The sequence below is a fragment of the Amblyomma maculatum genome, chromosome 5 (assembly GCF_055883805.1).
Source record: "Amblyomma maculatum isolate TAMU_Amacu chromosome 5, ASM5588380v1, whole genome shotgun sequence".
Classification (NCBI taxonomy): Eukaryota; Metazoa; Arthropoda; class Arachnida; order Ixodida; family Ixodidae; genus Amblyomma; species Amblyomma maculatum.
Window position 1 is genome coordinate 144,111,154 of NC_139348.1, and position 26,576 is coordinate 144,137,729.

A 26,576-nucleotide genomic window follows, 5' to 3' on the forward strand; every position below is an offset into this window, starting at 1 on the left:
TTTGTGACGGCGCCCGCTTCAATCCTCCTCCGCTCACTGCACCCACTGCGCTTCGTCACATGGTGTGTTGAGATGACTAAGGCGTATAGATGCAGTTTCATAAGTCGTCGTTATGAATTCCTTTCGCGTAATAGCTTCAAATTGGCCAGCAGATTCATTATAAATAGAAAGCGAAATGGCAGATACCAACCGGAATGTTTTGAGAAAACGTTGATACAAAATAAGAGAAATCTGCAGCAACATAGCTTTATTTCTGATGCTGTGTGGAGGCGCCATAACAATGGGTGCAGCCATTTGTTGACAATGACAACTATAACTATAAAAATAGCAATGCGAGATAGATTTTCGCGCAGTGGAGTTAGTAAGGCTTTCGTCTTAAAGATCTCCCAACCAGATATTCTCCCCGCGTTTTTAATCTGTTTCAATTTTAAGCCATGACATTTGCATTTAGGAGCACTATTTTGTTTTCAGGCAGCCTTGACACTAGTTGGTGTAGCGCGCTCGCTCGCAGGCACCACCATCCATTTCTCTCAGGCGGTTGAAGGTAAGTTGGCGTATCTCCGATACCGGCAGGTTGAAGTCGTAGTTTCTATCCAAAGTCTGCTTCACTTCGATGGCCATCAAAGAATCCAAACCCAACTCGCCAAGGCTCGTGTCAGGGTTCAAGGTGGATGGCTCCTTGACTCCTGTTGGGAGCCATAATACAAAATGCTTGTGTTAAGTCCAGCACAACTAAAAGTTTCACGCAAGTAATTACATTAAAATGAACCTAAGGAGCTCATAAACAGAATAAAAATAAACTTGAGATAATCTTTGATAACCGGCTGCTAGAAGCAAAAAAGAAATGTCAAATCTGAGACTCTATCGTAGAAGCTAATTAAATTGAGCTGAATTGAACTGAAAATATTGCGTGGATTTTCGTTTCAGTAATACCCCTTGGATAAGATGTTAACACTCTCACCTAGTTCTTGATATAAAAAGAACAGCCGCGTTATCTTGCTGTGTAATTGCGTTCATTAAAATTGATTACAAACATATCCCCTCCAATTCAGAGTGCATAGCACCCAAGGAATTTGACAGATTATTTACGAAGCTTGTTACGACGGGGAATGAGTATCACATAGGTAACCTTATTTCAAAAGTCCAGAACAGCTTTTCTACATTATTGTTCCTCTTTCGTTTCTCTTTGATCCGTTGTCAGTCCCAGCCTAACATATCAAGCCACCATAGTGCTTCCTCAGAAGAACACTCTTGAGGGCTTTTTAGATTTCATATGAAGTAAATATTAGCCTTTTTGATTGTTTTGCTGTAGTGCTCTCTGTTTTGGTCTGATCCTCTGTCATGTAGAGTCTAATACCTGCCAGCTGCCGTAATGCTTCATTAGAAGAACGCTTTTGAGATCTGTCTGCCCACCTCTAATATGAGCTGTGGTGGCGAAATCGGTTTTCTTTTCATTGTGGCACTTGCGGAGTCATTGCCGGCATAGAAACAGGTTTTCTGTGATTTCTATAAGCGTACCGGTAATTGAACTACTCAAGTTACTAGAGTCATTACTTTGATTGTTTTCTCGTCTGTTTCTTAGTGCGCGAAGTTGATTATTTCTGCATGCCTTTCCAATGACGAGAAAATAATCGAATCAAGGAAACTTTCTATACTTGTTTGCATTCTTTTATTGTGTTGTGGATACAAAATATAGGAGTGTTGTTATTGCGTCGTGGAAAGCATTTGTAAGCTCCAAAGTCAGCTTTTTTTCGGTTCCTCATGTACCCTAGAGATATCATACAGAATGTGCCTCCGGCCTGTGAATGTATTCGTGAAGTTAGGTAGAGGCGATAAATCGCTTTTTATAAAAAAAGTTACCTTACGTTTTTTTAAACAAGGTATGCGCCAAACAAGCCATGTCTGATGAATGGTTTAAAAACAACTTAAGCTACTTTAGCGCACTGCTTTTACACGAGCTCTGCGTTTACCCAGGCGTGGCTGCGCAAACCAGCCTGAAATCATTTGTGCGTCGTTACTCATACGATGTGGTAGGTGAAGAAATTTACCTCGTTTGGTGCTCACTCGACCAGCATTTAGGCGAGAAGAAAGGAGGCTTCTCATCTTCTTCTATAATTCTTACGATATTCTCATCGGGACTTGAGATATTAGCCGTTTTATATTGTGTATAGTAGCGTGCATGGCTACGCGCACCTGCTGAGCTACTGATCTGTTCCTTGATTCCGGACTTTAATAAAAAATATTTGTAAATAGGCCGGCAAACCCATCTGCAGATTCATAAACTTGTCAGTATACCCCCACTAGCTTCAACAACGGGAAGCCATTTCTGCGAAGTGCTATCTCATCGTAACAGACATTGTCATACGTTGTTATCTTGTGCCAAATATATCTTGGAGAGCGCATAGCGAGGGCGTATTGCAGGCAGTGTTCACACTGGCGTTCCGCCTAAGGAGGCTGAGGTGGAAGTGTCGAAGCGAGAGCCAACTGTTTCAGCTGGTCTCATCGCAGCATCGATGTTTCGCAGTGTCTGAGCGGCATTTAGCGCGCGGTTTAGTCAATTGTCTTCGCACTTGTTGTTCAGCTAATACCCTTATTGGCTAAAATGCTGCAATAACAATGCCTGTTTTGCGAGTAGCCCAGCCGAATTCAATAGCGATCACAATGGAAGCGAAGCGTGGAAGACACGCCATGAAGTGATATGTTCAGCCTATATAGAAGGGACCTCAAGGAAACGCGAAGCGCGACTCGAGATCAAAAAGCTCGCTGCACCCTTTTGCCCAAAATTTGCAGCATAACATCGTGGGATAGTTGGTCAGGTATTGATATTCACTCTACTGTCATATTTCAGGACATTGCTTGTGTCCTGTGTGCATATCTCAGCAAGAATAAGATACAGAAGCATCTTCAATAAATGAGATTTACTTGCATTGCAAAGTGCAAGGGGAATAACAAACCTTTAGACTTACTTAAGCAGCGAGCTTTAATAGGAAAAAAAAAACGGGTTTTTGCGATGGTGCGTGGGAAAGTTAGAAGAAAAAAAAAAAGCTGTGACATGCGTGCATCCAAGTCATTAAACAATGATCGCAACAACCAGATTTCAAATTACCTGCTCAACTCGGGTGCTCAGGAATCGAGACAAAATTACAGTTAAAAATTTGCGTACACATATATTCACTGACCAATGATGTGAGCGATGGTCTCCACAAGACCTCTTGTCTTAGTTTCTTCTTTGCCCTTCCCTGAGGTGTCCGCTTTCACAATGCTGGACAGCACGGCCTGGCGATGGCTAAGGAACTGGTCCAAAGCGTTCATGCAGGAGCTGATGCTTTGTGGTTCGCAGCCGGAAACAACACCATCGGTGCCCTTTGTCCGGTGCAGCACACCAATATCCCCGATCGGTCCCCACTGAATCGCCAGCCCTAGAAAGGTTAAGCACATTCTTGGCTCATGACTGGTTCAGAAGAGAAGTGCTTTGTTGTGGCATGAATGCAACTTTGTGTGACGATGCCCCCTCCCCCATACACCACCTCTATTTTGACTGTATAGCTCTGTTTTTTTTTATTCATGAATATTACCACACTCCTATATTTTCACATTTTTTAAGCATTCAGAAGCAAACATAGAGCACGACGGCCATTTTATATGGTTTCTAGCAGTTGGCAATGCATTTACAGGAAGCACTGGCACAGAGACAAAGCTGGATACGAAATAGTGTTGCTCCGAAGTGAAGTAAGTCGAATATTCAGAGCGTTTCTCTAAAGTATGATCTATTATATTTTTTAGTTGCGCTCTCTTAGAAAGCTAGGCAACACTAGCGAATTAAATCCTTAAATATGGGCTTAGCGCTGTTGTGTAAACAGAAAAAAAAAAAACGGCAAGCGCATACGAAAATGGCCTGACCAAGACGCTTCCTACGAGATAGCGTTAGAGCTGCTTTATTAATCCAAAAAAAAAAAAAAAAAGAAGGAAGCCCGCGCATGTTTTTTTTTTTTTTTTTAACCGCCCCGTGGTAGCAATCTCCGGGTCCCCGATCACGTCGTCATTACACCGCTTTCATTTTCGACTGGGTAAAGAAAAGCCAGACTCGCGTCAGCACTGCTCATGAAAAAGCTACGCTTTACAGTCGGTTGCGAGATGAGCGCCAAAGAATGCTGACAGCGTGATCGTCTACCATGTATGTTGCAGTCGCTGATGCTTACTGTAGTTTCTCGAATCTAGGCTGATGTTTATTTTAAACGCACCCTTGAAAGTCACACACGAAGAAAAAGAAAAACTTTCCCTGCTTGGAAGCACTTTAAAAATTGAAGAAAGTTTGGACCACAGGGCCAAAACAGAAACAAATGTTGGCCGCAAGTCTCGCTCCTCCGCCTCGCGGACTTACAAGCGCTGTTCATGAAAACCGCTCCCAGGCTTCCAGGTAACAACAGAATTCAGCTAAATTACCCTTCAAATGTCTGCTGCGAGAAATCACAGCCATCCTCTCAAATACTTTCGTCGACTACGACTCGACGTAGGAAAGGGTGCAGTGACGCTTTATGGTCGAGCTCTGCGCAGGCGATTACCTCGTTCAAATTTTGCTCATTTAATGGGTTGCTGTGGTGCATTGTGAGTTATATACATAATTGCTTGAGTCCAAGGTGGCGTGACAGTTTCTTTTTAAGAGCACTAGATTACGAACAAATGGAAAGACACAAACACACATTGCACATTGCTCCTATCAGCATTGGGTGTGTTCATCTCTTTCTATCTGTCCGTATCCACTCTGTCACAGTTTTGTATTTCGTGCTCTTAAATAGTTGTTGGTATGGTCTTATAACTGGCAGTGACACAGAGTTCGGTTATGGAGATCGCACAAGACTTGAGTCTGGTAGCGTTTTAAACAGCGGAAGAGGATGTAACCGCCACACTTTTGGACGCAGAGGGGGAACAGGTACGTGGTATTTAGTGCAACAAAAGCGCTAGTATATGACTACAGGATGGATTTAGCTTGCGGTTTAAGCCTCTGTAGACCTCAGGCAGATCGGTCTGACCAGTGCGTAGCATAGGAAAGTGATCTGTGGCTTTTGATGATCTCCATTTCGACTGTGTGACCACTCCCTGTCCTTCGATTTACGACCTTGACGTAAGACGTATGACGCTCACCTTTGACTTTGACAAGCTGATCTTTGACTCTGAGACCAGCGTTTTAGCAAGAAATTTTATGATTGGGAGACCTGATCGTTGTTATGTTAAAAAATATTTAGCGGGTTTTTACTTCCTCGAAGGGGAAACATGCATACGCTAAGACCATTATCTCTAAACTGCCTACGCCGGACCGATTTCTTCGGTTTCGGAATGGTCTATGCGTACTACACGGTTTAGACCAAAATAATAATGATAATGACGAGTAAATAATAAAGTACAGAAAAATCAATATTATATGCTGGTATTTTTATATCATTTAAATAAATCCCAACAATATTCTTTTCAGTTGAGCTCAAAACTATAGTTAGGGTTTTTACTAAATCTTGTTCTATCTTAGCCCAAACACCCTGTATATAAAAATATCTATGATTTATCTGCATTTGCGTTAAGTGTACTCTCTATTATTGTTCACTAGTTGTTGTTTAATGAAAGTGGTGATCGCTCGTCCTGTTTCTACTGAGTTTTCCTGGTGTTTACAAAGCTTCGTGATAAGAAAATTAGATTAAAGATATTCATGACAAAAAATGAAAATATTTTGAAGATATCCTTAGTATTCTGCTACTCCGATTGTTGCGTTTAAATTATTTGTCTTTTACGCACTAAGGAATATTTGATAACCTCATAAAGGTGCAATCGAGTATCTAAGAAGCCGAACTAATGCTACAATGTACATCGAGGTAGATACAGTCTTTGCGTGACCTAGTTGGATATACATGCATACCGCTATCACACATATTCACTGGTAATGAAATTTCTCATCCTATACAGAACGTTGGAACGCCTTTCTAGAACGATCATGTGATAGCATGTGAAATACGTTCTTTCACATGCCTATTTTGCGAACCACTGATCACATTTTTCTTGGTGAAGATAAGCCCTGATTTGCAAACTGAAGCTTCTCCTTCCTGATTCTTTCTGCGCCTCCATGAGCGATAAAATCTAATCTCTCTTTTCCATTAGAATTAAACCGTTGCCGTCTAGAAGTGGGGCTAGGCTCTACGATGCATATGATACATCACAGTGGTCACCAGACGTTCATGAAAATTGATCCCGCAAAGACAGTAAGAAATGAAGCACAATTTTTTGGCATTCTATGGTTTGGACTGCAGTAATGCCAGACACATGTTTAGGTTGGTACTTCTATGCTTGATAAGGTTTCTAAGCTTTTTTAATTTTCAGCCCCCGCCGGGGTGGCGCAGTGGTTACGGCGCTCGACTACTGTTCCCAAAGATGCGGGATCGAATCCCGGCCTCGGCGGCAGCTTTTCGATGGAGGCGAAAATCAAGGCACCCGTGTGCTGTGCGATGTCAGTGCACGTTAAAGAACCCCAGGTGGTCGAAATTTCCGGAGTCCTCCACTACGGCGTCTCTTATAGCCTGAGTTGCTTTGGGACGTTAAACCCCACAAACCAACCAACCAACCTTTTAATTTTCAGCGTTTCACACAACGCCAACGTATCTAGAACCAGTGTTTTGTCAGGGACATATAATGTGCCAATCGCAATAACCCTTTACTGCTTTTTCACAACATTCGGCACCTCATGGGAAGTGGATGAAAGCTGCTGGGAAACGAATGCAATGATGGCCCACAAAGCGCAATCAACGTCTACGATGCGTCAAGTACGTCGGCCATGTGTCGCCGGCCTTTTCACTAATATGAATTGCACGAACGATATGCGGTTGGAGTTTGCCGTTCCTTTTGAATCAGAAGTTCTAGATGAGGAAGGGGAAAGACACGCATCGACTAAGGAACCGAGGAAAAATAAAAATTCTTTCGAAAGCGCTCTAGAGAGGTACAACTTACCGGGTAGACCATCCGTGACACGGCGCTCACAAATGCGCTCCATGGCCGAATTGGCGTAGCCGTAATTTGTCTGTCCAGCATTGCCCCGACCGCTCACCGCGGACGAGAAGGCGACAAAGTGATCAAGGTCGGGACAGAGCCTGCGGGAAAGCTCGTCCAGATGCTGGGTGCCGTCAATCTTCGGTTTGCACACAAGATGGAAGGACTCGGCCGTCTGGTTTTCCAGAAGAGCATCAATGAGAACCTGCAGACAGATAAAGGAGTAGATGGGAGGGCAGCGAAAATAAGAACCGAAAAAGAAGCTCGGGGAGTAAAATTAAGGAATATTTGTAGACACAACGACGAGATTTTCGACCAATAATTTTGTTAATATTTGTTGTGATATCGAAAATAGTAGACTATATAGGTGTTTAAATATTTATGGATTTCATTAGAGGTCCTAACACAAAATGGAATTGAAACTTCCAAGGAGACCTCAAAGGAAAGAAGCCAGATTTATTTTTTACACTTAATGCTGATTTCATTGTAACGTAGTGGTAATGATTGAATTTACACAAAGACGGAGATAGTTCTATGTCGGGAACAGCTAGAGATGTTCGGAATTAACGCTTAGTATTTACGGATTTATTTTATAAAAGATGAAATACAGAAATATGCCCTAAAATAATACGCAATACAATAATAGAGCAGAACAAATTATCTTCGACTTAGCATGGCTGAATGCTTGACTTCATTTTTGCAGAGTCAGCTAGAGCAAAAATCAGTTACTAATGCTGGCAATTTGTCAGATGTTGATACACACTGAAATCCGAACCCATTTTATATCCTAATTCCTGTATAATGAAGATTCGGTTACGAAGTTTACATGACTATCGTAGAAGCTTTAGTTCTGCTGCTAGAAAAATAGGAACAGAGAATCGCGATTGGTAAAACAAAAACGGGTCTTGATTTTTTTAAGAGCACTGTGAGAACCCGCATATAAAAAGCAAGTGCGAAATGGGATAGAGTGTCATAAAATCACAACTAAGACCGTCAGCTATGAAGATCCGCGCTGTAACGTCCCTATTTTTCGCAGAATCATTGATTGCCAGCACTACAAGGACATATAGGTATGTCGTCTTTGCCAACTGAGCGGGTCGCTATTCGGTCGCACAGTGGAGACTATGTCACCCCTGAAGCTTTAAGCCTTTGTAATACGAAACAGAACATTGCTCTCCGTTTACAATATTTTTCGTCGTTAGGAACATCGTAAGGCTGTATGAGTGAAAGGCAAACCATGCAGCCGTGTTACCTTCGGATAAACAGTAAGTGGCTTAGATAAGGATAGTATTTCATGTGGACTAGAAAAGGCTACATTTATCATACGAGGGGCACTGAGCATATGCAGGAAAGCAAGGATCACTCCTACTATCTTCAAACCCAGAAAGTGTCTTTCTTTATAAAGTCGAAGTTACTCACGGTACATATTGTCACGCCTCTTCCTCTTCTTCTAACACCCAATACTTCATCAATATTAAGCACATCAGTAGCGTTATTGTCTCAGCAGCTGACCATGTTCTTTATACACAAACTTCAACATTCACTAAACAACTCGATGAACATAATCATGACAGCTCTTTGCTGAACGGTTAGGGCAAACAATTCTCAAAATTATGTGATACAGAAGCGAGTGAGTGGTGACATAAATTACAGAAGAATGTTCACATTCACGACGCTTTCTGTTAAGCAGTGTTTCAATTAAGTGCAGCTTTTTGGTACGTGGCGAGAACTCTGGATTGCATTCAAGGGAGCCTGTGCAATATAAGAACACGGACTGTCTTCCAGGCGCGTTGTCAGCATTGTTTACTTTATGTGAATTGACCGAATGTAAAAGATGTTTGTTTACTTGCCATAGCCAGGTTGAAGATTCCGCCAATAGACCCCATAGCCGAGGCTTCTTCTATAAGCTGACGAGCTCCTTCTTCCGTCGAGACGTCCGCCTTTGTCACCAGCACCTTAGCCCCAACATGTTTCCACCGCTGAAGGCACATGTGTTGGTAACCCGTCCTCAAGCCAGATCGGGAGCTCAGCAGGAGCTTTCGAAATCCGCGGCCCACCATCCAGTCGACCAGCTCCAGGCCGAAACCACCAAGTCCTCCAGCGATTATGTACGACTTGTCCTCGTAGAAATAGGTGCGCACTACGGCCTCTATTACAGAAGGCGAGACCGGGCAAGTGATGCGCGCGCTCTCTTCTGGCCGAACCTGGACGCAATGAACGTGGCTAACAGTTACAGGTGTGAAAAATAAGTAAATACAGTTGAATCTCCGACTGGTAAAAATACGGCTTGTCGTAACAAGCTACGTTTTCGAATAGTCAATAAAGGGCTTAAACTCTAACTCGAAAGAAAGGAATTCGCCAACGCAGCCAGGACATTCGAATTTTCCTAACGCATTTTGCGTATTCTGGTTCATCGAATCCCTTTGCTCATGTGTCTCAGCAAGCGTTATAACATTCACTGCGTTTCGATACCGGCTGATAAGCAGCTTCATTTTTAAATTATAATATAAGATATGGTGCCAAGTAAACACACAGGGTCGCATTGAGGTGTCCACAGCAAACAAGTGAGACAGTTACCGCGCCTTTTCCTTCCTTTAAATCAATCAATTATCAAGTTCAGAACCAATCACATGGCATTCAAACGTAAACTGTGCTGAGGGGTACGCCTGGACGGGAGGCCAATGAGAGTGCGGACAGCGTCACTCTTCGGCCAGAGTATCTTTAGAGGAACGATGTTTTGGCGCGGGAATCGCAGATTCCTCAGATTTGACACTGCGGCAGGAATAGCCGTGCTTTTTATGCTTTTCTGTTTGCTCCCATTATTACGGGAAAGGAGGCCGCCTTTTGGGTGTCAGATAAATTTAAAAAGAAATAATGCATGCTCTCCTGGCTAAAATATTACATGCGGCGATTCCAAACTAGCGAAAAATCCTAAAGGGGATGTATTTTCCAATAAAACTAATATTTATTTCGCGCATCAATTTTGAAAAGCATACAAGCTGCAAAAAAAGTAGACAATATCGTAAACTCTTGTCTTGTGGACTACGCGACCACACTTTATTAACCAAGTTTGGCCGCTACGTTATCTTAGTGGCGGTCAAATTCACTCGTTTGCTGAGAAGGTTCTTCGAGTAGTGTGTTCACGAAAGAAATACCACGCATCTGTAAAGGACGGCAAACAATTGCTCTTGATTTTCAATTAAAGGTTAGCGCTTCTTCAAAGGCTCACATAGTTGCTGCCAAAAATTGTGTGCTCGTTCATGTGGGCCTCTCTGTTCTTGATTGCTAGTTGATCAAACAATGTTTTAGAACTTAGGTAAGTAACAGGCCAAAATGCCATAACCATATTACATTTGCATAATTTCTACGAGAATTAAAAAAATTCCCAACCTAATTGTTTGCATTTCGACTTCAAGAGCTTGAAAATAATGGCGGTGCTCTTACGTCGTCCAAAAAATTTCTTCCTCACACAATTCATTTCGAGGATGTTGAAAGCCACTCGTCCGCTTAATCGTCCGGAATATGAGTTTTCACACAATCAGACATAGGGTCGTCCGCACACTTGTCCAGAGTTATCGAAGGGTGCTAGGGCATTTGTGTGATTTACGAGTGGTTTAAGGCTAAAGGGAAGACCGTATAATGCGGATAAATACGCACTGACCGCGTTAAATCTATCTATGAATATATCGAACACTGCAGAAAGAAAACATTTTCGGAAATGTGCTTTATAGAGAGATCTTGAAGCGCGGTAGACTTATGCGCGATAGTACGAACCGACATCACCGACATTTATACTGCACCAGGACATAATTGTCATTTACTTCTTTCCTGATTCGCATTAAGATGGAGTTGCATTACTATCTTCCCTACTGCGTCATATTTCCAGGGGTTAGTCCGATTACACAAAAGTGTGTCCTCCAGAAGAAAATATGGCGATTCAATAGCATTTATAACCTTAAGATTGCCAGAGTATAAATCAAATTAGATCAAAAATCCAGATTTGCTGATTAAGTCTTCAAAGTGCAAAATATGATGCATATAAAGTGTGTCTCTGGCAACTAATGTTGTATGTTTGCTTTTTGTTCATTTTTCGTCTGTCAACCTTGAAGTGTCTTTGTCTTTTCCATACAGGAGTCACTGCTTTTATAACTTCTTTTCATTAGGTCTATAAGAACTCGCTCTGAAAGCGAGGTTACAATAAGGGTCGCGCTAACGCTTTTAGTATTTTAGCCCTAGATAAGCTTCTAGGAAACAAATTATGGGGCGCACTGAGCCTCTAATGGTATACTAGCCTAAGTAAAGAGCACCGCTCTAACCAAAACGCACGTGCCCGTAGGTCCTAGGAGTAATGAGAATGCAACGTTCTGGCAGACTGGTTCTGATGTCAGCTTCAAATGTGAAAAGAGTTGCCCGAGTAACCGTACTTCCAGTCAGTGCTCGGCCATGTCAGCTACCAGCTATCGCCTGCTAGCTCCATGCTCATGATTTTTCGCGCACAACTCAAGCCTGCGGACAGCCGCAGACGCCGGATTTTCCGTGAATGGGGCATTTAACGCTATAGTTATTACAGCTTTTAACAACATCGTCTTAAAGCTGTAATAGCGCACCTTCTTCATGCACTAGAGCTGTAACAGCTGTAAAATTGTGACCATTGTAACTTTCATGCATGAAGGTGCAGTTTGCAGGTTATATGGGTCGGCATCGATTGCTTGGCGAATTGCGTGCGATCACGAGACCACGTGACATAGCCAAGTAGGAAGCAGCGGCAAATTGAAGTAGTTCTTTTGAGACGGCAAGGTGTCACGAAGCTCGAGTTCATGATCCCTTACATGATGCCCTGTTAGTCGCGCTAACATTGGGCTACGCAGGCAGTTCCGTAAGATTTGGATAAAACGGCTCTTCAAGTCTATGTCGCATGGTCTTTCATATAATGCTGCAGTTTACGGCTATATGGTAACGGGTACGAGTAGAGACAAACATTAAGATCATTGTTGTTTGATGAAAAGAATTTTCATGCATCCGAAATAGCATTCGTAAGGGAAGCAGTGCATGAAAAAGGTAAACAAAGCGAAACCAAAAGAGAAAGCTAAGGAAGGGCAAAACAAGCTAGATCAGCTACGTAACCATTGTCTTAGCTGTTTATATCGGAGCAAGATTTTTTGTTTTAACAGCTTGGAAGCAGCTTTTCTGATGGGCAGTGTTATAATAGTGTTGCGAAGAAGAAGATCGGCACAGGCGCAAGAGGAGCCATTGCGCTAGGCCAGACATTAGATCATCGTTCATCCTGTCACCATGCTCTGCCGTCTCTTTGCTTGTCCTCATGTAACATTTTGGTTGGAGGCGCGGTGTATGTCATCCCCCTCCTCGCTTTGGAGCATCGACACCATCTGTAAGACGGGACCATCGACCGAGGGCCCTGGGACATTGCCGAGCAGCTTCGATCCAGCCCTTCCTGCCCAGACCCGACAAACTGCCACCGCCCAGCCAATGAACTGAAAGAAGAGGCATCAACTACGCATGCTCACGTCATTTTCAGTCAGTCCAGAGCTGCAGGCTTTAAAGCGCATTGCTTTACAATACCTTAAATGCAATAAAAAAAAAATGCCGGTGTGCATTTTTTTCTTAATAAAAAGGAATAAATTTAAATTTCCTTGAGGTAAAATAGTATTTGTAAGATTGCTATTTTAATTGCAATCAAAAACAACTCTAAACATAAAGTTTTTTGCATGATCTGGTCGCAAACAAATTAATGTTTATGACGTTTAAAAAAATGCCAAAACGTAAAATTCAATTCTTTCACTTCATCTAAGAAATCGCTCATTTAGAAACAGCCAAGCATTGTGTTCTCTTGCTATAATCTACTTTTTTTTTCTGACTTTCATTAAGTAGAGGCGAACAGAGATGAATAGCAGTCAGCGAATCACTTAATTTAGATTTGCTGAAAGATAATCTTCTTTTTCACATCTAAAATAAGATTCACAGAGAAATGACCAGAAATGGCAACCATTGGGAAATTTGAATTCGGAAACATTGAAGCAAAACGCGACTCTTGCAATAATCTGGCAGATCGTCAGTTGAAGTCCGACTTGATGAGTGTAGCACTCTCAATGAAAAAGTTTCCTTCCAGGTTTTAAAAGCATACAGCAGCGTTTAAGCTTCATTTTAAAGTTTTCAAAATGCAGGGCTTACCTCAAGCACAACTTTTCCTATATGCTTTCCGGAGGCCATGTAGCGGAAGGCCTCTTCAGCCTGGTTCCATCTGTACCGCTTTGTGCTGAGCGGTCTTGCTTCACCTGAGGCGATGCCCTCTCGAACAAGTTCTCGGACACGCTGTTTGTCTTCAGTTGCGTCGGGATCGCTGTCGAACAGTGTTTCCAGGTTTTAAAAGCATACAGCAGCGTTTAAGCTTCATTTTAAAGTTTTCAAAATGCAGGGCTTACCTCAAGCACAACTTTTCCTATATGCTTTCCGGAGGCCATGTAGCGGAAGGCCTCTTCAGCCTGGTTCCATCTGTACCGCTTTGTGCTGAGCGGTCTTGCTTCACCTGAGGCGATGCCCTCTCGAACAAGTTCTCGGACACGCTGTTTGTCTTCAGTTGCGTCGGGATCGCTGTCGAACAGTGTTTCCAGAAGAATGCCATGGAAGGAAATGTTTTTGAGAAAGACGGATAGTCCCAAGGAAGAGTCTTTAGACAGGTCAAACTTGCCGATCTCCAGAAAGCGGCCATTCTTCGCCAGGCAGCGAACGCTCGCTTGGAGCTTCTCTTCTGATAGAGAGTTGAGTACAATATTTACTCCTAAGGGCAGAGAAAAGAAAGAGTGTAGTCTTGCGCAATGTTCGTTTGATACACTAAAACTAGAAATACAATGAAAGTGCGAAGACTAAAATGTTTGGCCTCTTCTTCCCACTGGACACGACTATGAAAAACGGTGGGTCATGTTCAGTAAGAAACAGGCGAAAACAACACCCACTCTTTGCATGCAAATGGCAACCACTCAAAAGCGGTGGCTTTTAGAAAGTCTTTCTATTTCCGACTTCCGGCGGTTGGTAAATGGAAATTGTGGCTTATTTAAGCCTCAAACACTGAACTAGGGTACCAAGGGCTTAGCTTGAACTAGCGAATGGAAACGGCAGACCATTTATTAACCTCCCGGTCAAGGTACACGTGCCTTCCGCATTGCCCCGAGCATTATACACTGTTTGCAGCGGGATTTGCAGCTGTGTTTTCGTGTGCTAACGGGTCCTACTCGCATTTTGTAGGTTATCCACCCATGCTGCCTTTTCGTCCGAGCACCGACAGTTTTGATCAGCGTGTTCCTGGCCGCTGCTTCTGACAAGCTTCATCAGATTCCAAGTCATCGTGTATCGGCTATCTCGTGCGTAAGTATCCACCATCGCCCTCTGCGCAAGAGACTCCGTCAGCGAAACCTACAGCGCCTCTCGTCGGCCTACAAGTAGCCGCGAATATAAGCGCCCACCGAGATTTGCAGCCGTGTTTTCGTGTGCTAACGGGTCCTACTCGCATTTTGTAGGTGAGTGCCACCCCACTGCTTTTTCGCGGTCATTACTGTTTCCGTTATCGGCTGCAAATCCCACTTATGTATTACTTGACTTGGTATGAGAATCGATGTCTGTTCGTATCCTGCTCGTATTGGCTGTTTTTTAGCGCAAAATATGTGGTCACGCTCGCAGCAAACTGTATGGCTGCAGTCACAGGGTCTGTCTCACTTGTGGAAGCCAGGAGTACGTCTGCTTATAGCCTTGTTTTGTGTCGCGCACTTGCTAGTTTGCGCTGGCGATGTGGAAAGAAACCCAGTCCCGGACAAACTGGATCAAGTCTTATCGCTTGTGAAAGAACTAGCCTTGTCAAGTGAAAAAATCCAAAAAGAAACTTCTAACAAACTGAAAGAAATTCACACAAACATGACAGAGATGAAACGACGGCTCTCTATTCTTGAGAATCGCTTTAATGTAGTCGACAACCTGCGTGAGGACGTTAACAGTGTGAACACAACACTCAGTGAATCTCACGCTCAGCTAAAAACCCTGGAGTCAAAGCAAACCGAACAAGCAAACCTGGTCTTTCACGATCTGAATAACAGAATGCGCAGAAACAACCTCGTTTTTAAAGGTATTGAAGAAGAGTCTCCAGATAAATGGAAAGGTACAGAAAAGGTGATCAATGAATTTATATCAGAAAACCTTGGTATCCAGCCAGGAGAAATCGAATGAGCCCGCAGGGTGGGACAATACAAAAAGGACAGGACCGTCCAATAGTAGTAAAGTTCTTGAAATATCCCGAGGAACGCCCACAAACTTATAGACATAGAGACGCTCCGGGTGTGGATTGAAGACGATTTTTCACCCAGAATTCAGTCCGCAAGAAAGAAGCTCCGGGATTTTGTGCGAGCAGAACGCGAACCTGACGAAAAATTTAAGCTGCTATTTGACAAGGTTGTGCTCAGAAAGAAGCTTTATATATATGATAACTTACAGGATCAGGCCATTCTAGTAGGAAGGCGTGAGGCAGCCAGCACCGAATGACGTACAAATGATGTAATCAAAAGAAAACTGTCCATTATCGTATCGAATTTTCGGAGCCTGTTAAAGAAACAAGATAAGCTGTGTGCTGTTACTAAATGCTGTGATACCGGTTTTATATCTTGGCACGGAAACTTGGTTATCGCCTGATGTTACAAACGACGAACTCTCGCTTTCAAACTGTTTCACTATATTTAAAAAAGATAGGTCAACTTGTCGAGGTGGTGGGGTCATAATTGCTATCAAAAATTGTTTTCAAGCCCAGATTGTAGACCCCAGTTCCGGCTTTAAAATTTTGTGGACTGCAGTGAACCTGTCGACCACTGTAGCCTATGCCATCGGTGTCTGTTACCGTCCGCCAGATGCACGCAGCGATTTCGTCGATAACCTCAACGAGTCACTTAGCTTCTTACAAAACAAGCACCCAACCACACCAATAATTTTTATTGGCAGGCGTGTAAACCCACTGGCGGTACAAGGCAGCGCGAATGTTTGAAATTTGTTGATCTGCTTTCTTTGTTCAAACTGCCCCGAACCGTATCTTGTCCAACACGTGGAAACGCCATCTTAAATCAAGTGCTGACGACAGGACCAGGACATGTGCATTTAAATGTGTTGGAGTGCATTAGCGACCACAATGTTTTGCAATGTGAGTACGCCTTAGAAATGAAAAATCCTGAACTACAAAACAAGGTCATATACGATTACACGCGAGCAAATGTTGACTGCATCATCAGAGAACTTTTATCATTTTCTTAAGAATTCTTGAGCGCATTTTCCCGTCGTGATAGCACAGAAAATTGGAGAATAGTTCAGATTAAGTTAATTGAATTCAAAGAAGAATATATTCGTAAAATAACATTCAGATCGTCATCTCACAACTCATGGTTCACTACACATGTAAAGCGATGCATCAACAAAAAAAAAAAGCGATTCTACTCTAAAGCGAGACTGAGTGCCTCGGATGGTGATTTGAAGCTTTACATGGATCAGGCAGAAATATGCAACAGAGAAATTGAAGTCGCTAAAGACGAATTTTTTAATCACGATATATCAGAACTACTAAAAAATAACACCAAGAAGTTTTGGAAAGTAGTTAATCCGAAGGCCTCCGCAACAAACGTCATATGAATTATTAAGGACGGTGAGCTCCTTCCGCCATCAGAGGTAGCTTCAGAGTTTATTCTTTCTTCAGCTCCCTTTTCACTAAGAAAATTCCAATCCCTCCTGATCTTAATTTAACTTCACTTGTGCCACCATGAATGATCTCATCATCACTCATGAAGGAATAGAAAAAGCTATTGACTGGCTCTTTCCCTGGTCGTGGCGGTATATGCCCAAAATGGCTTAAGTTAACAAAACCAGTAATCTCACATATTCTTGCCGCCTTATACCAGTAATCTCTTGACACTGGATACATCCCTGAGTCATGGAAACTTTCTCGTGTTACCCCTGTATATAAATCCGGTGACTCATCAGTGGTAACAATTTACAGACCCATCTCATTAACCAGTATACCTTGCAAACTGCTAGAACATATCTTATCATCTGCTATTATGAAGTACTTAATAGGACACCACCTTTTCTCCTCCAATCAGCATGAATTCCTACATGGCCGTTCCTGTGAGATTTTGTTGTTTGAATTATTAACTAACCTGCATCGTGCCGTGCATGCTAAATTAAGAACTGACGCTATATTTATTGACTTCGTTAAAGTATTTGATAAGGTGCCCCATAATCGCTAATTACTAAATCTAAACAGTATTGGCATAAACAACAAGGTTACTACCTGGATTACTAACGTTCTTACCAACCGCTATCAATATGTTCATATAAATGAGTGCTGTTCTTCCTCAACCTTGGTAAAATCTGGCGTTCCACAAGGCTCAGTACTCGGACCGATTCTATTCCTGATCTACATTAACGACATAAGTGACACCATTGCTTCTACTACAAGATTATTTGCTGACAATTGCGTTATCTATAGACAGAATACCAGCCCTGCCGATGCTAACTCTTAGCAGACTGACCTCGATAGAATCGCCATTTGGTGTGAACAGTGGCAAATGCAGATTGACGTCTATAAAACAAAGACAGTGATATTTACCACTAACCCTAGGCCTCATAACCAGTTTTACTGCATGAGTAGTACTCCCATTGAGAATGTTAATACACTGAAATACCTAGGGGTTCACTTTTCCTCTGATCTAACATGAAACAACCACATCGATGCAATTATAAGCAAATCATCCAAAGCACTTGGCGTCACTTGCACCAGGCTAACCCTGCTACCAAACTTTTGGCATACACGGCCCTCGTCCGCTCGAAAATAGAATACGCCTTTTTAATTTGGAATCCGCGTCAAATATACCTAATCAACAAATTGGAGTCGGTTAAGATTAAAGCAGCCAGATATATAACGAAAAACTACTCTCGTCATTGCAGCATAACCGCCATCAAAGCATCGCTAAACTTATCATCACTTGAAAAGCGAAGACTGGTATCACTATTATCTTTTTTGCCACAGGCTCTATCATAGTCACTCATCGTTCGCTACATGTTATATCAGACCCGCCCACCGGATATTTCCGCGCTCAGATCATAACTTCAAAATTGAACCCACGTTTTCACGTACGGATCTCCTTAGTCACTCCCCATTATTTCTTGTCATCCACCACTGGAAGAAATTGCCTCAAGATATTGTTTCCACATTAAATCATGGTGTTTTCGTACAGAAGCTGGAGAAGTTCTGGAAAACGAATTCTTAGTGGATAGGCCGCATTCAGCACAAGGTCAATTTAACATTTCTGTTGTTACTATTAACCCCAGTCTCTGTTATTTTGTCCATTTATATGTGCTTGAGTTGGTATTGTATTGAAAGTGTAGAACATATTGCCTTGTATTCAACTGTGTAACCCCCCCCCCCCCTCCCCCTTATGTAATGCCCGTAAAAGGGCCTTTAGGGTATTTGCATAAATAAATATTTGTGGGAACTTTTCAGAAGGAAGATTAACTATTAGGGAAGCTACGTAACGGCTTAGTTCGGCTGATTTACACACTCTGGGCAGCGCCGGTTGTGTTCAGTACTGTAAAGATCACGCGAGATCAATGACGTGATGTTACGCAGAGTTTCCACGGTATTGCAAATCTTAGTAGCGCCGGCTCCGTCGCGGTCATCTATAATGCTCTCATGATTAGGTTATGTGGAACTAAATTAAGTAATGTTTTTTTTCAAATTACTCTTACGTTACGCCAATATATATGCGTGAATGAACTTGCCCACTTGATAGTTGGCGCTCTGCTTAAACACCCTCGTTGCCGTGCCAAACGAAGGGAAGGTTTCGGCAGCTAGGTCCTTCAGTACGTGCCCAAGAAAATTCTTTCCTCAGTTTACTTATGACATTAAAGCACTCAAGTGGTATACGTAGCGGCATCGTCGTATGTAGAACACATAGGTATCCGAATAGCTGATCTAAACTGAGTGAGGCAGCAATTTGGCAAAGCGAATAGAAATTATTTTCTTGTTCTAACTTCTACGAAGAATGAAACTACTTGGAATGAAGCTTTTCATTGTGGAAAAACGAAAGCAGTGCCATGGCGCTCGAATCAGCAATCGTCCGCCTCGTTCTGAACGAAGCTTTGTACATTGCACCGCAGTATGCCTTTTTCTAATCCATCCGAGAATAACTCCTGCTAGCATTCATTGCCGTGTCACTAGAATGACTTCCAAAATCTATGTTTCATATTCATATAGTAGATATCTCCTTTCCTGTGCTTGGTTAGCGGTACCTGCTTTGTATGACGGGTGCGCTGTACAAGCTGGGAGCCGTGAAAAACAGCGGACTGATAGTGAGCCATAATTTCCAGAAACTATTTTCGCGAACAGCGATCAGAGTATTTAAAGCAAAGTCTTCAAATTTCTTTATTCTTATTGCTAAGCGTGCATAAGCCAAATTCTACTGCGATATTATTGTCACTTTTCACTCAACTTTTGCTATGGACGCAAACTTACCCTTTCCGTTGGTCTCTCGGAGCACATGTTCCTCAAAGGACAGGTCTCTCGATCTTGCAATGTTCCGATCTTTGAGCTGATGAAACCGGCGCTTGAGAAATTCCCTCTTTTCTTGAGAACCTACGGGATCGGACAAAAACCTAATACGAGATTGTTTTCCTAGAAAAATCTTGCTTTCCTTTTATGTTTTCTAGAGTATGCAATACCAAATTAAAAAAGATTGCAAGCCTTTTTGTTTTCAAGTAAAACCAGCCCTTTCTGCAGCTATGAACTTACGCAAATGGTTAACTTGCCCTATATTTATTTTTTTTTAATAAAGGACGTTCACCCTATCAAAGGTGGATGTCTTTCTTCAATACGTAGCGCACATAGTTGGCTTTTTTTTGGCGCTTTGCGCTAGAGCACACAGTCCTCGGTCGTGAAATTCAAGATTTAAAACCGCGAGGTTGTTAGTCTGACACTTTATCATTCACCGTAATTTCACCATGCTTTTACCGATAGCCCAGATTTTGCTTTGTCGACGGCGCCGCGTGCACAGATGTCTGTGTTCTGAGAGGTGAAAATATGTATTCCTACAACAGCTTCACATCATTTAACTCCAAAATGTTAATGAAACATCGCATATATAGATACCAAGTTTTCCCGCGAAACATAACATCCTACATTTTCCCCAGAGCAGCCCGCTGAGCATCCGTCAAATATTCCAATACTTGCCTTTGCAATGACGAAACTATTTCGATGTCCCCGCAGAAGACCTGAAACCGCAAAGCGTTTGCCCAACGCGCCCGCCCGTCTTACTTTTTTTTTTTTTTGCTGTAGGTGTAAAATTTGCGAGCGTTTTAAGACAATTATTTTATTCGACGAACCTTCGGGACAAGGAGTCTCCGGGTGGAGTCATATGGGACCTGATTTGCCCATTTCATGGAATTTACTGTAATCCATCCGTTTATTTTAGGCGCAGGCTTCACACGTGCAACATAACTTTGGGAATGAGTGAAATGAGCAGAGGTTCATGGGCCAGCTCAGGCGCTGGTTAGGAGGCCAATCTCCTATGGTCGATGGAGCACAGAAGTGCTTAGTAAGTGGTGTTTCTATAGAATTCAAGCTCACTTTCTCACGCCAGCCTTGAATTCGATGACATCGCTTTTTCATTCTGCTGCTGGGTTAGCTGGCATTGTACGGGGGCCTTGTGGTGGCTCAATGTAGTTGGCGATTCTGGACGTTGCAATTGGGTTTCTGCGCAATGAATACCAGTTCTGGAAAGGTAGGGTTGGGGCGAGTCGTGGATTGCAGCTGTTGGTGGATGGGTATAGCTGCTTGGACGTGCTTTGTGAAGGTAGTTATTTTATTGTACAACTCTAAACCCGGTTGCAAAATTTTGTTTATAAGCCACTGATTTTGCCAGAAAATATACAAGGAGGGTGTGGGACAAGCATAAACTCATGGCGTGAAGCGCCACTATGTCAGTTAAATTTTAGAGGGAAGTGTGCCCGAAAATAAATTGTCAGAAATATATTACCGAAGAAACAAGCCAGCCCGACAGAGAGTATTTTAATGACATGCAGAACATGTTCAAGTCAAAAATAAATATTCAAGGCTCACCGTAGAGCTTTTTATTTGAAAAGATGGTAAATCGTTGCATATGTTTTTTTGCTCGTTCGATAGTCAGCGAACAAACGCCAGGGATAAAATGGCTTAAACATCGTGATGGAAATAAATGTTTTTCGCGGCATTGTACGGCTGCAAAAGCAAACTGGGATTGTAGACTGGTGAAGGATTGTTTTCATAATATAGCAGAATGTCGAGCTAGTTCGTCTGCACACTTAATTAAAAACGCGCTGAATTCTTTTTTTTTTTTTTTTTTGGTTAGAACCTGAAACATAAGCAGGAGAAAAAAACTTGGAATCCATATATAATTTCAACAAAACAATGAAAATGAAATATTGTCTCAGTAATAAAGTGAGCGTGTGACCAGGCGACATTGGTCAATGGCCTTAGATCACGCCTGCCCAAGTCTTCTAATATGTGGCTACCATTTACAAGCGGTCTATGAAGCCTGTTTCATTCGCCATGCGTTTCCCGTGAAGCAGTACATATATCCAAGACTCCGCAAGAAGTGAGCACTATAAAGCATACTGCCAAAACTTAGCTTTCGTTTGCACTGTGACTCGGGCGAAGGATTGATGCCAAGAGGTGTACAACTAACCTTACGACAGCGGCATCATTAAATTACATATGGGCCAGGCCTACATGCATGCATAACGTGCACCGAGACCATATTCCCGGCTCTACTAATAACACACTTAACGTGGAACGTGCCACATGCACAGGACACTTCAACCTAGCGGCTATGATGAAGGGTAAAGATTTGGGCTTGTTGGTCTAGACAGTTACAACGTTTGTGCTGTCTTCCTCCTGCGTTTTTGTTTTCAGTGCGCTGCATTGAAGGATAGCAATGAACTATCATTTTCGGCCGGGCGTACTCCACTTCTCATATGAAGCCGGCCGTCTGAATGGATGACTTAAATTGACGGAGTTTCCATGGAGAGCTCAATTCCATTGTTCAGATAAGGAGAGCCATTTTATATAAGTCGCCTTAACGCACACCCTCTCTTACATAGCTCCTCCTGCACTGTTCGAGTAACTCAGGCCATCCTCCCGAGATGAAAGGATATGTGGAGGTATCCTACACAAAGCCAATCCTCCATCTGCGCATTTAATCTTAAGAAATCCGTGTGCCACCAAAGGGCGTAGAAATTTGTAATTAATAGTAGCTATGAAAATGACGGTAACAACATCCCCTCCCGAAGAATCCGAATACAGTAGCTGCTATAATGGTGCTAAATGTTTAGTACAAACCAACGGTGGTGTACACAGTGCACCCCATAGATAGCGCGATGGAGATGGCCGCCTGTCCGACTCCTCCGCTGCCGGAGAGTACCAGCAGCGATTCTCCTGGTCGCATGTTACCCCGTATCAGGAGGGCGTAGTAGGCAGTTGAGTAAGCTACCGGCACCGTAGACGCCTCTTCGAGACTCCAAGAATCAGGAACCTCCCAGAGCCAATGTGAATCCACAGCGACAGCTGTAGCCATGCCCTTGGATGGCACCAAACCCATCACACGGCGTCCTTGTTGGTGGCGACCGGAGAACTCCAGGCCAAGCAGGCACTCGGACTTTGCCATCTCATCTGTATATTCGTTCAATGAAAAAATTTGTGCTTAAAACCTTTCAGCAAATCAAGATATGAGCAGATAATGAAATTGTGTTTGTCGTTAATGCACATTTAGAAATCCCATGCGCCGAACTCAAGGCTAAGATGAAAGTAAATAATATAACGCAGAAAAGGAAACCACACTAATTATAATTCGTTGCTTCCCGCGCGTAGAAATATATTTACTAGACATAAATGAACTGTCACTTCGAAAGGAACAGTACTTCTATGAATGTGAAGAAATGTGAAGGGCTGATGCATTTCCGCTGATCTGATATGCTGTACAAATTGTGGTTCATGTTGCATTTGCTTTGTTTGGATGATTTCGAGATCGCTCTATTATCGGTGGCGTCATTGTACTCTTTTGGCGTAGAGATAGTATATTTAATCTTCATTCTGCGTTTCACAATGCTTGTGCACTTACGGGCCTGTTTGAGATATTCATACAAACGATCACAACTGAGCGCGGTACAGTAAATGATCGGAGAAGCGCAAGAGACAAGCATGTTTAGTGGTCCTTCCTCCGAAGAAATCGCTGTCAGCCCCACTTCCTTTCCAAACACATAGCAAGTGTTTCAAGCGTGACAAGGTGCCGAAAGAAGGTCACGACGTGCTTGCAAGATATCCATTTTTTAATGGGATACGTTATGCAGGAGAGAACAATTTTTTTTTATTTCGTGTTGGTTTGTGCGAATACTACATTTATTGAGTCGTTCCTAATTTTCCAAACTAAAATTCACAATGCGAGTAAGAAATGCGGCACGGAAACCAAATCGACAAATTTGGTGTATGTTTGTATCGATCAGTTGAACATTTTTCGTAGCCCCCTGATTTCGGCCTTTTGATGAGCAAATGTGAGAGTGAACTACGCGGGAAGCACATAAAACAAGGCCATAATTTAAACAATTTTTTCTCGAACATTGTTAGCAAATAGCGTTTTTGATGATGCCAGCGCGTCGCGCATTCCAAGAATATCCGATCACCACAAAGGGGACAGGTGAGAAGCATAGTGTTTCTGGCGTTTGCAATATCAAGTAGTACATGATGTGTGCTTCATTTTTTCCTCTTCAGTCTCAATTGGCATCGTATCTGCCATATCAATACTTGAAAGTAACAAATATATGGCTAACAGGCGTCCAAAGCGCTGTTCATACTTGCCTAAAACAACAACGCATTCGCTGAATTATGTTCTAATCCATGTATGGAGTCGTTTATAGTGACATAAAAGAACTGTAAGCTGATTAATAAATGCACTCACTGGGCAGAGCATCCGAAGAAATCTTTCCCGTGGCGAGCATCACATCACAGAAGTTCAGAGGAGCGTAGTACACATAGCAAATAAGCTTGCCGGTGTCGCTGCATGGGGCGGCATAGCGCAGAGAAGACTCGTACCAGTAGAGACTGGAGAGATCACCGCGATTCCGAATGTTAAGGAATGCATGGTCGGTGGCCTTGCTGGGGGTACCACCTGCGGTGAGCACGTGTTTTTCGAAGCAAACATCAAGAAACGTTTTGGTACAAGCTATTTGAGAGGAGATGGTGTGAGATCCGATTAAAACCACCGATTGCGCACGTGTTCATACATCACTTTTTTTTAGATACCCTGGCACGTGTTCTTGACATCAGCTGTCACTGCCTCGTAAACGTTCTTTACTGTCGATTTATGTCTGTGGTAGGAGACTGCTTTCGACGTGTCTTCTCTGGTGTCCTATGTTTTTCAACTTCAGATACCCGTTGGTTTCGACTTCTGGCAGATATGTCCAGTGCTCACTCCAGAGTGCCGTTCTTCGCTGGCCGCATCGAAAAGGCTCTGTAATGTCTGTTCTTATAAAGAGATTGCGATTTCCTCGCTGCATCTTCATAGTTAGAAATATACACACGTTTGATGGTTCACGCTAAAGAGCGTTTTTCTGTTGTAGTGGTTCTCTCTTTAAAAAAATGTGCTACTATCCCCGCCTATGAAATTCTGGTGTCTGTAGTAGCGAATCTTCCTGCCCAAGCAAGAAACTGTCGCCCTCTGGAAGCGCTCTACACTCCACACCTGCCCAGCTCAACCCCAAAACTGGGGGGTTGCCAACTGACGCAACGCCAACCTTGATAATTAGTTATGCACCACCTCACAAACGTTCGACCTCTTAAACCGTCATTCGTCATTTTCTGTCGAGTTTTACCTTCCCTAAACGAGACAAGCTTCACATAGTGCCTTGAATAGGGTGAGTGGATAAGTGGTGTCACTTCTGTAGAATAGCGGCGTTGGTCAATAGCCCACCCAGCTTTCCTATGGTATAACAGCTGATCAGAGTAACCTCCTGGCTTGAAATTCTCCACGGGCAGCAGTTAGGACTGCGTCGCTGCATATAGATGGATGCGCATAAGATGAGCGTCAAATGGACGCTTTATGGCAAATGATAATTTCTACGTACCATGGTAACACGGCAGCCAATAGTAGCTCCGCATAAACGTGACGTTGAGATTTTATGTGAAGACGCTGCATATTAGGCACATTCTACCAGATGCACTGCCAAGCACCTATCTTTACCCCATGTCTAACAACGTGGCAACCTATCTGCCAGTGCTTCCGAGGAACCTCCACCCACCGTCACCCTCCAGAAAAATTCACTAGTACAGTAAACGTTCCCAACTATTCCTTAAGAGCAAATTCAACAACTTTTCCAGTCGTGTCAGAAATTTGATCCGCTGATATTCCTATTTTTAGAGCGGATCTCTCTGGTGCCCTTTCCTAGACCTCGTGATACGAGGCCCACGAGGCTCGGCGGCGGTGCCGGCTGCTCTCATATGCCGCCACCTCTGATATAAAAATGAAGAATTAGAAAATATTGTCATTTGTAGGGTAGTATTGTCCGTAAAAATATAAAGCAAGCAAATGCTACACATGTATATGCATGGTTGAATCTCTAAAATACTTTACCTCTATATATGCGAAATCTAGAAGCCTGAAGAACAGTGCTCAATTCTTCAAAACTACGTACCGTAATTCCCGCGATGGTCTTTTTTTTGGAAACCATTTTCAAACGATTGCACCGATGTCTTCTAATGGCAAGGTAAAATTTGAAGCATAGCGCAAGACTTAATTACATAACAGAAGGGTATGAAATGAAGTATTGATTCTGTTATGCCGGGGAACTTCTTAGTACAACCTACGTTTTCACTCTTGGAGCCATTGGATTTGCTCCATGAGTCTGAGAAGATATATTTGCAGGTTTAAATCTTTCGAGGGAGTCTAAAAATTTTCCACATTTGTGCTCTTCCCCGCTTACGGATTGCACTTTCTAATCTAAACGCAGTGCAGTGAGCCTACATCTTACATCAGTCACCAACATATCGCTTTGTGCATTTACACGCAAGGTACCAGCAAATAAAAACAATGAAATTGAGCAGCATTAAAAAGAGATGCACACAAAGGTCGTTAGGGTGCGTTAGAAGAAACGAAAGGGCTAGATACTTGGTTTTATGCTTAACGTTTTGTTTGTGCACCATCTATTTATAAAACATAGATAACAACATATTCATAGCCCCTATGAAGCAGTTCTAAGAGACTCAAAACAGATTGCTTACCCCGGAAGTCGAAAGTGTAAGAGAGGCGATTGGACAGCATGGCCATGGAACTGCCCAATAAGCTAAAGCCGTCAATTTTTTCTGGGTCAGAACAGAACGCCTCGTCAGATTCGACGTTGGCACATGCGACGAACACTCCTACTTTCTGACCCCGCAGTGTCCCTGGGTCGTAGCCCGCATCTATCATGGCCTCGTACGAAGTTTCTAG

At 42.8% G+C, this 26,576-nt stretch overlaps 1 protein-coding gene and 1 pseudogene across 1 annotated transcript in view; one reads left to right on the plus strand and one right to left on the minus strand.

The window, feature by feature from the left end:
- Positions 1 to 259: 259 nt before the first annotated feature.
- LOC146189840 (fatty acid synthase-like) overlaps positions 260 to 26,576 on the minus strand; it is an 88,662-nt gene continuing 62,345 nt past the window's right edge. Inside the window, exons 20-24 of the mRNA XM_084603329.1 lie at positions 13,467 to 13,822; positions 8,877 to 9,230; positions 6,988 to 7,231; positions 3,180 to 3,419; positions 260 to 686 (exon numbers count right to left, since the gene is read on the minus strand). Of these exons, the coding sequence (XP_084459455.1) occupies positions 484 to 686; positions 3,180 to 3,419; positions 6,988 to 7,231; positions 8,877 to 9,230; positions 13,467 to 13,822 (1,397 nt within the window). The 3' untranslated portion in view covers positions 260 to 483. The remainder of the gene's footprint in view (positions 687 to 3,179; positions 3,420 to 6,987; positions 7,232 to 8,876; positions 9,231 to 13,466; positions 13,823 to 26,576) is intronic.
- LOC146189841 (uncharacterized) lies at positions 17,709 to 18,335 on the plus strand (annotated as a pseudogene).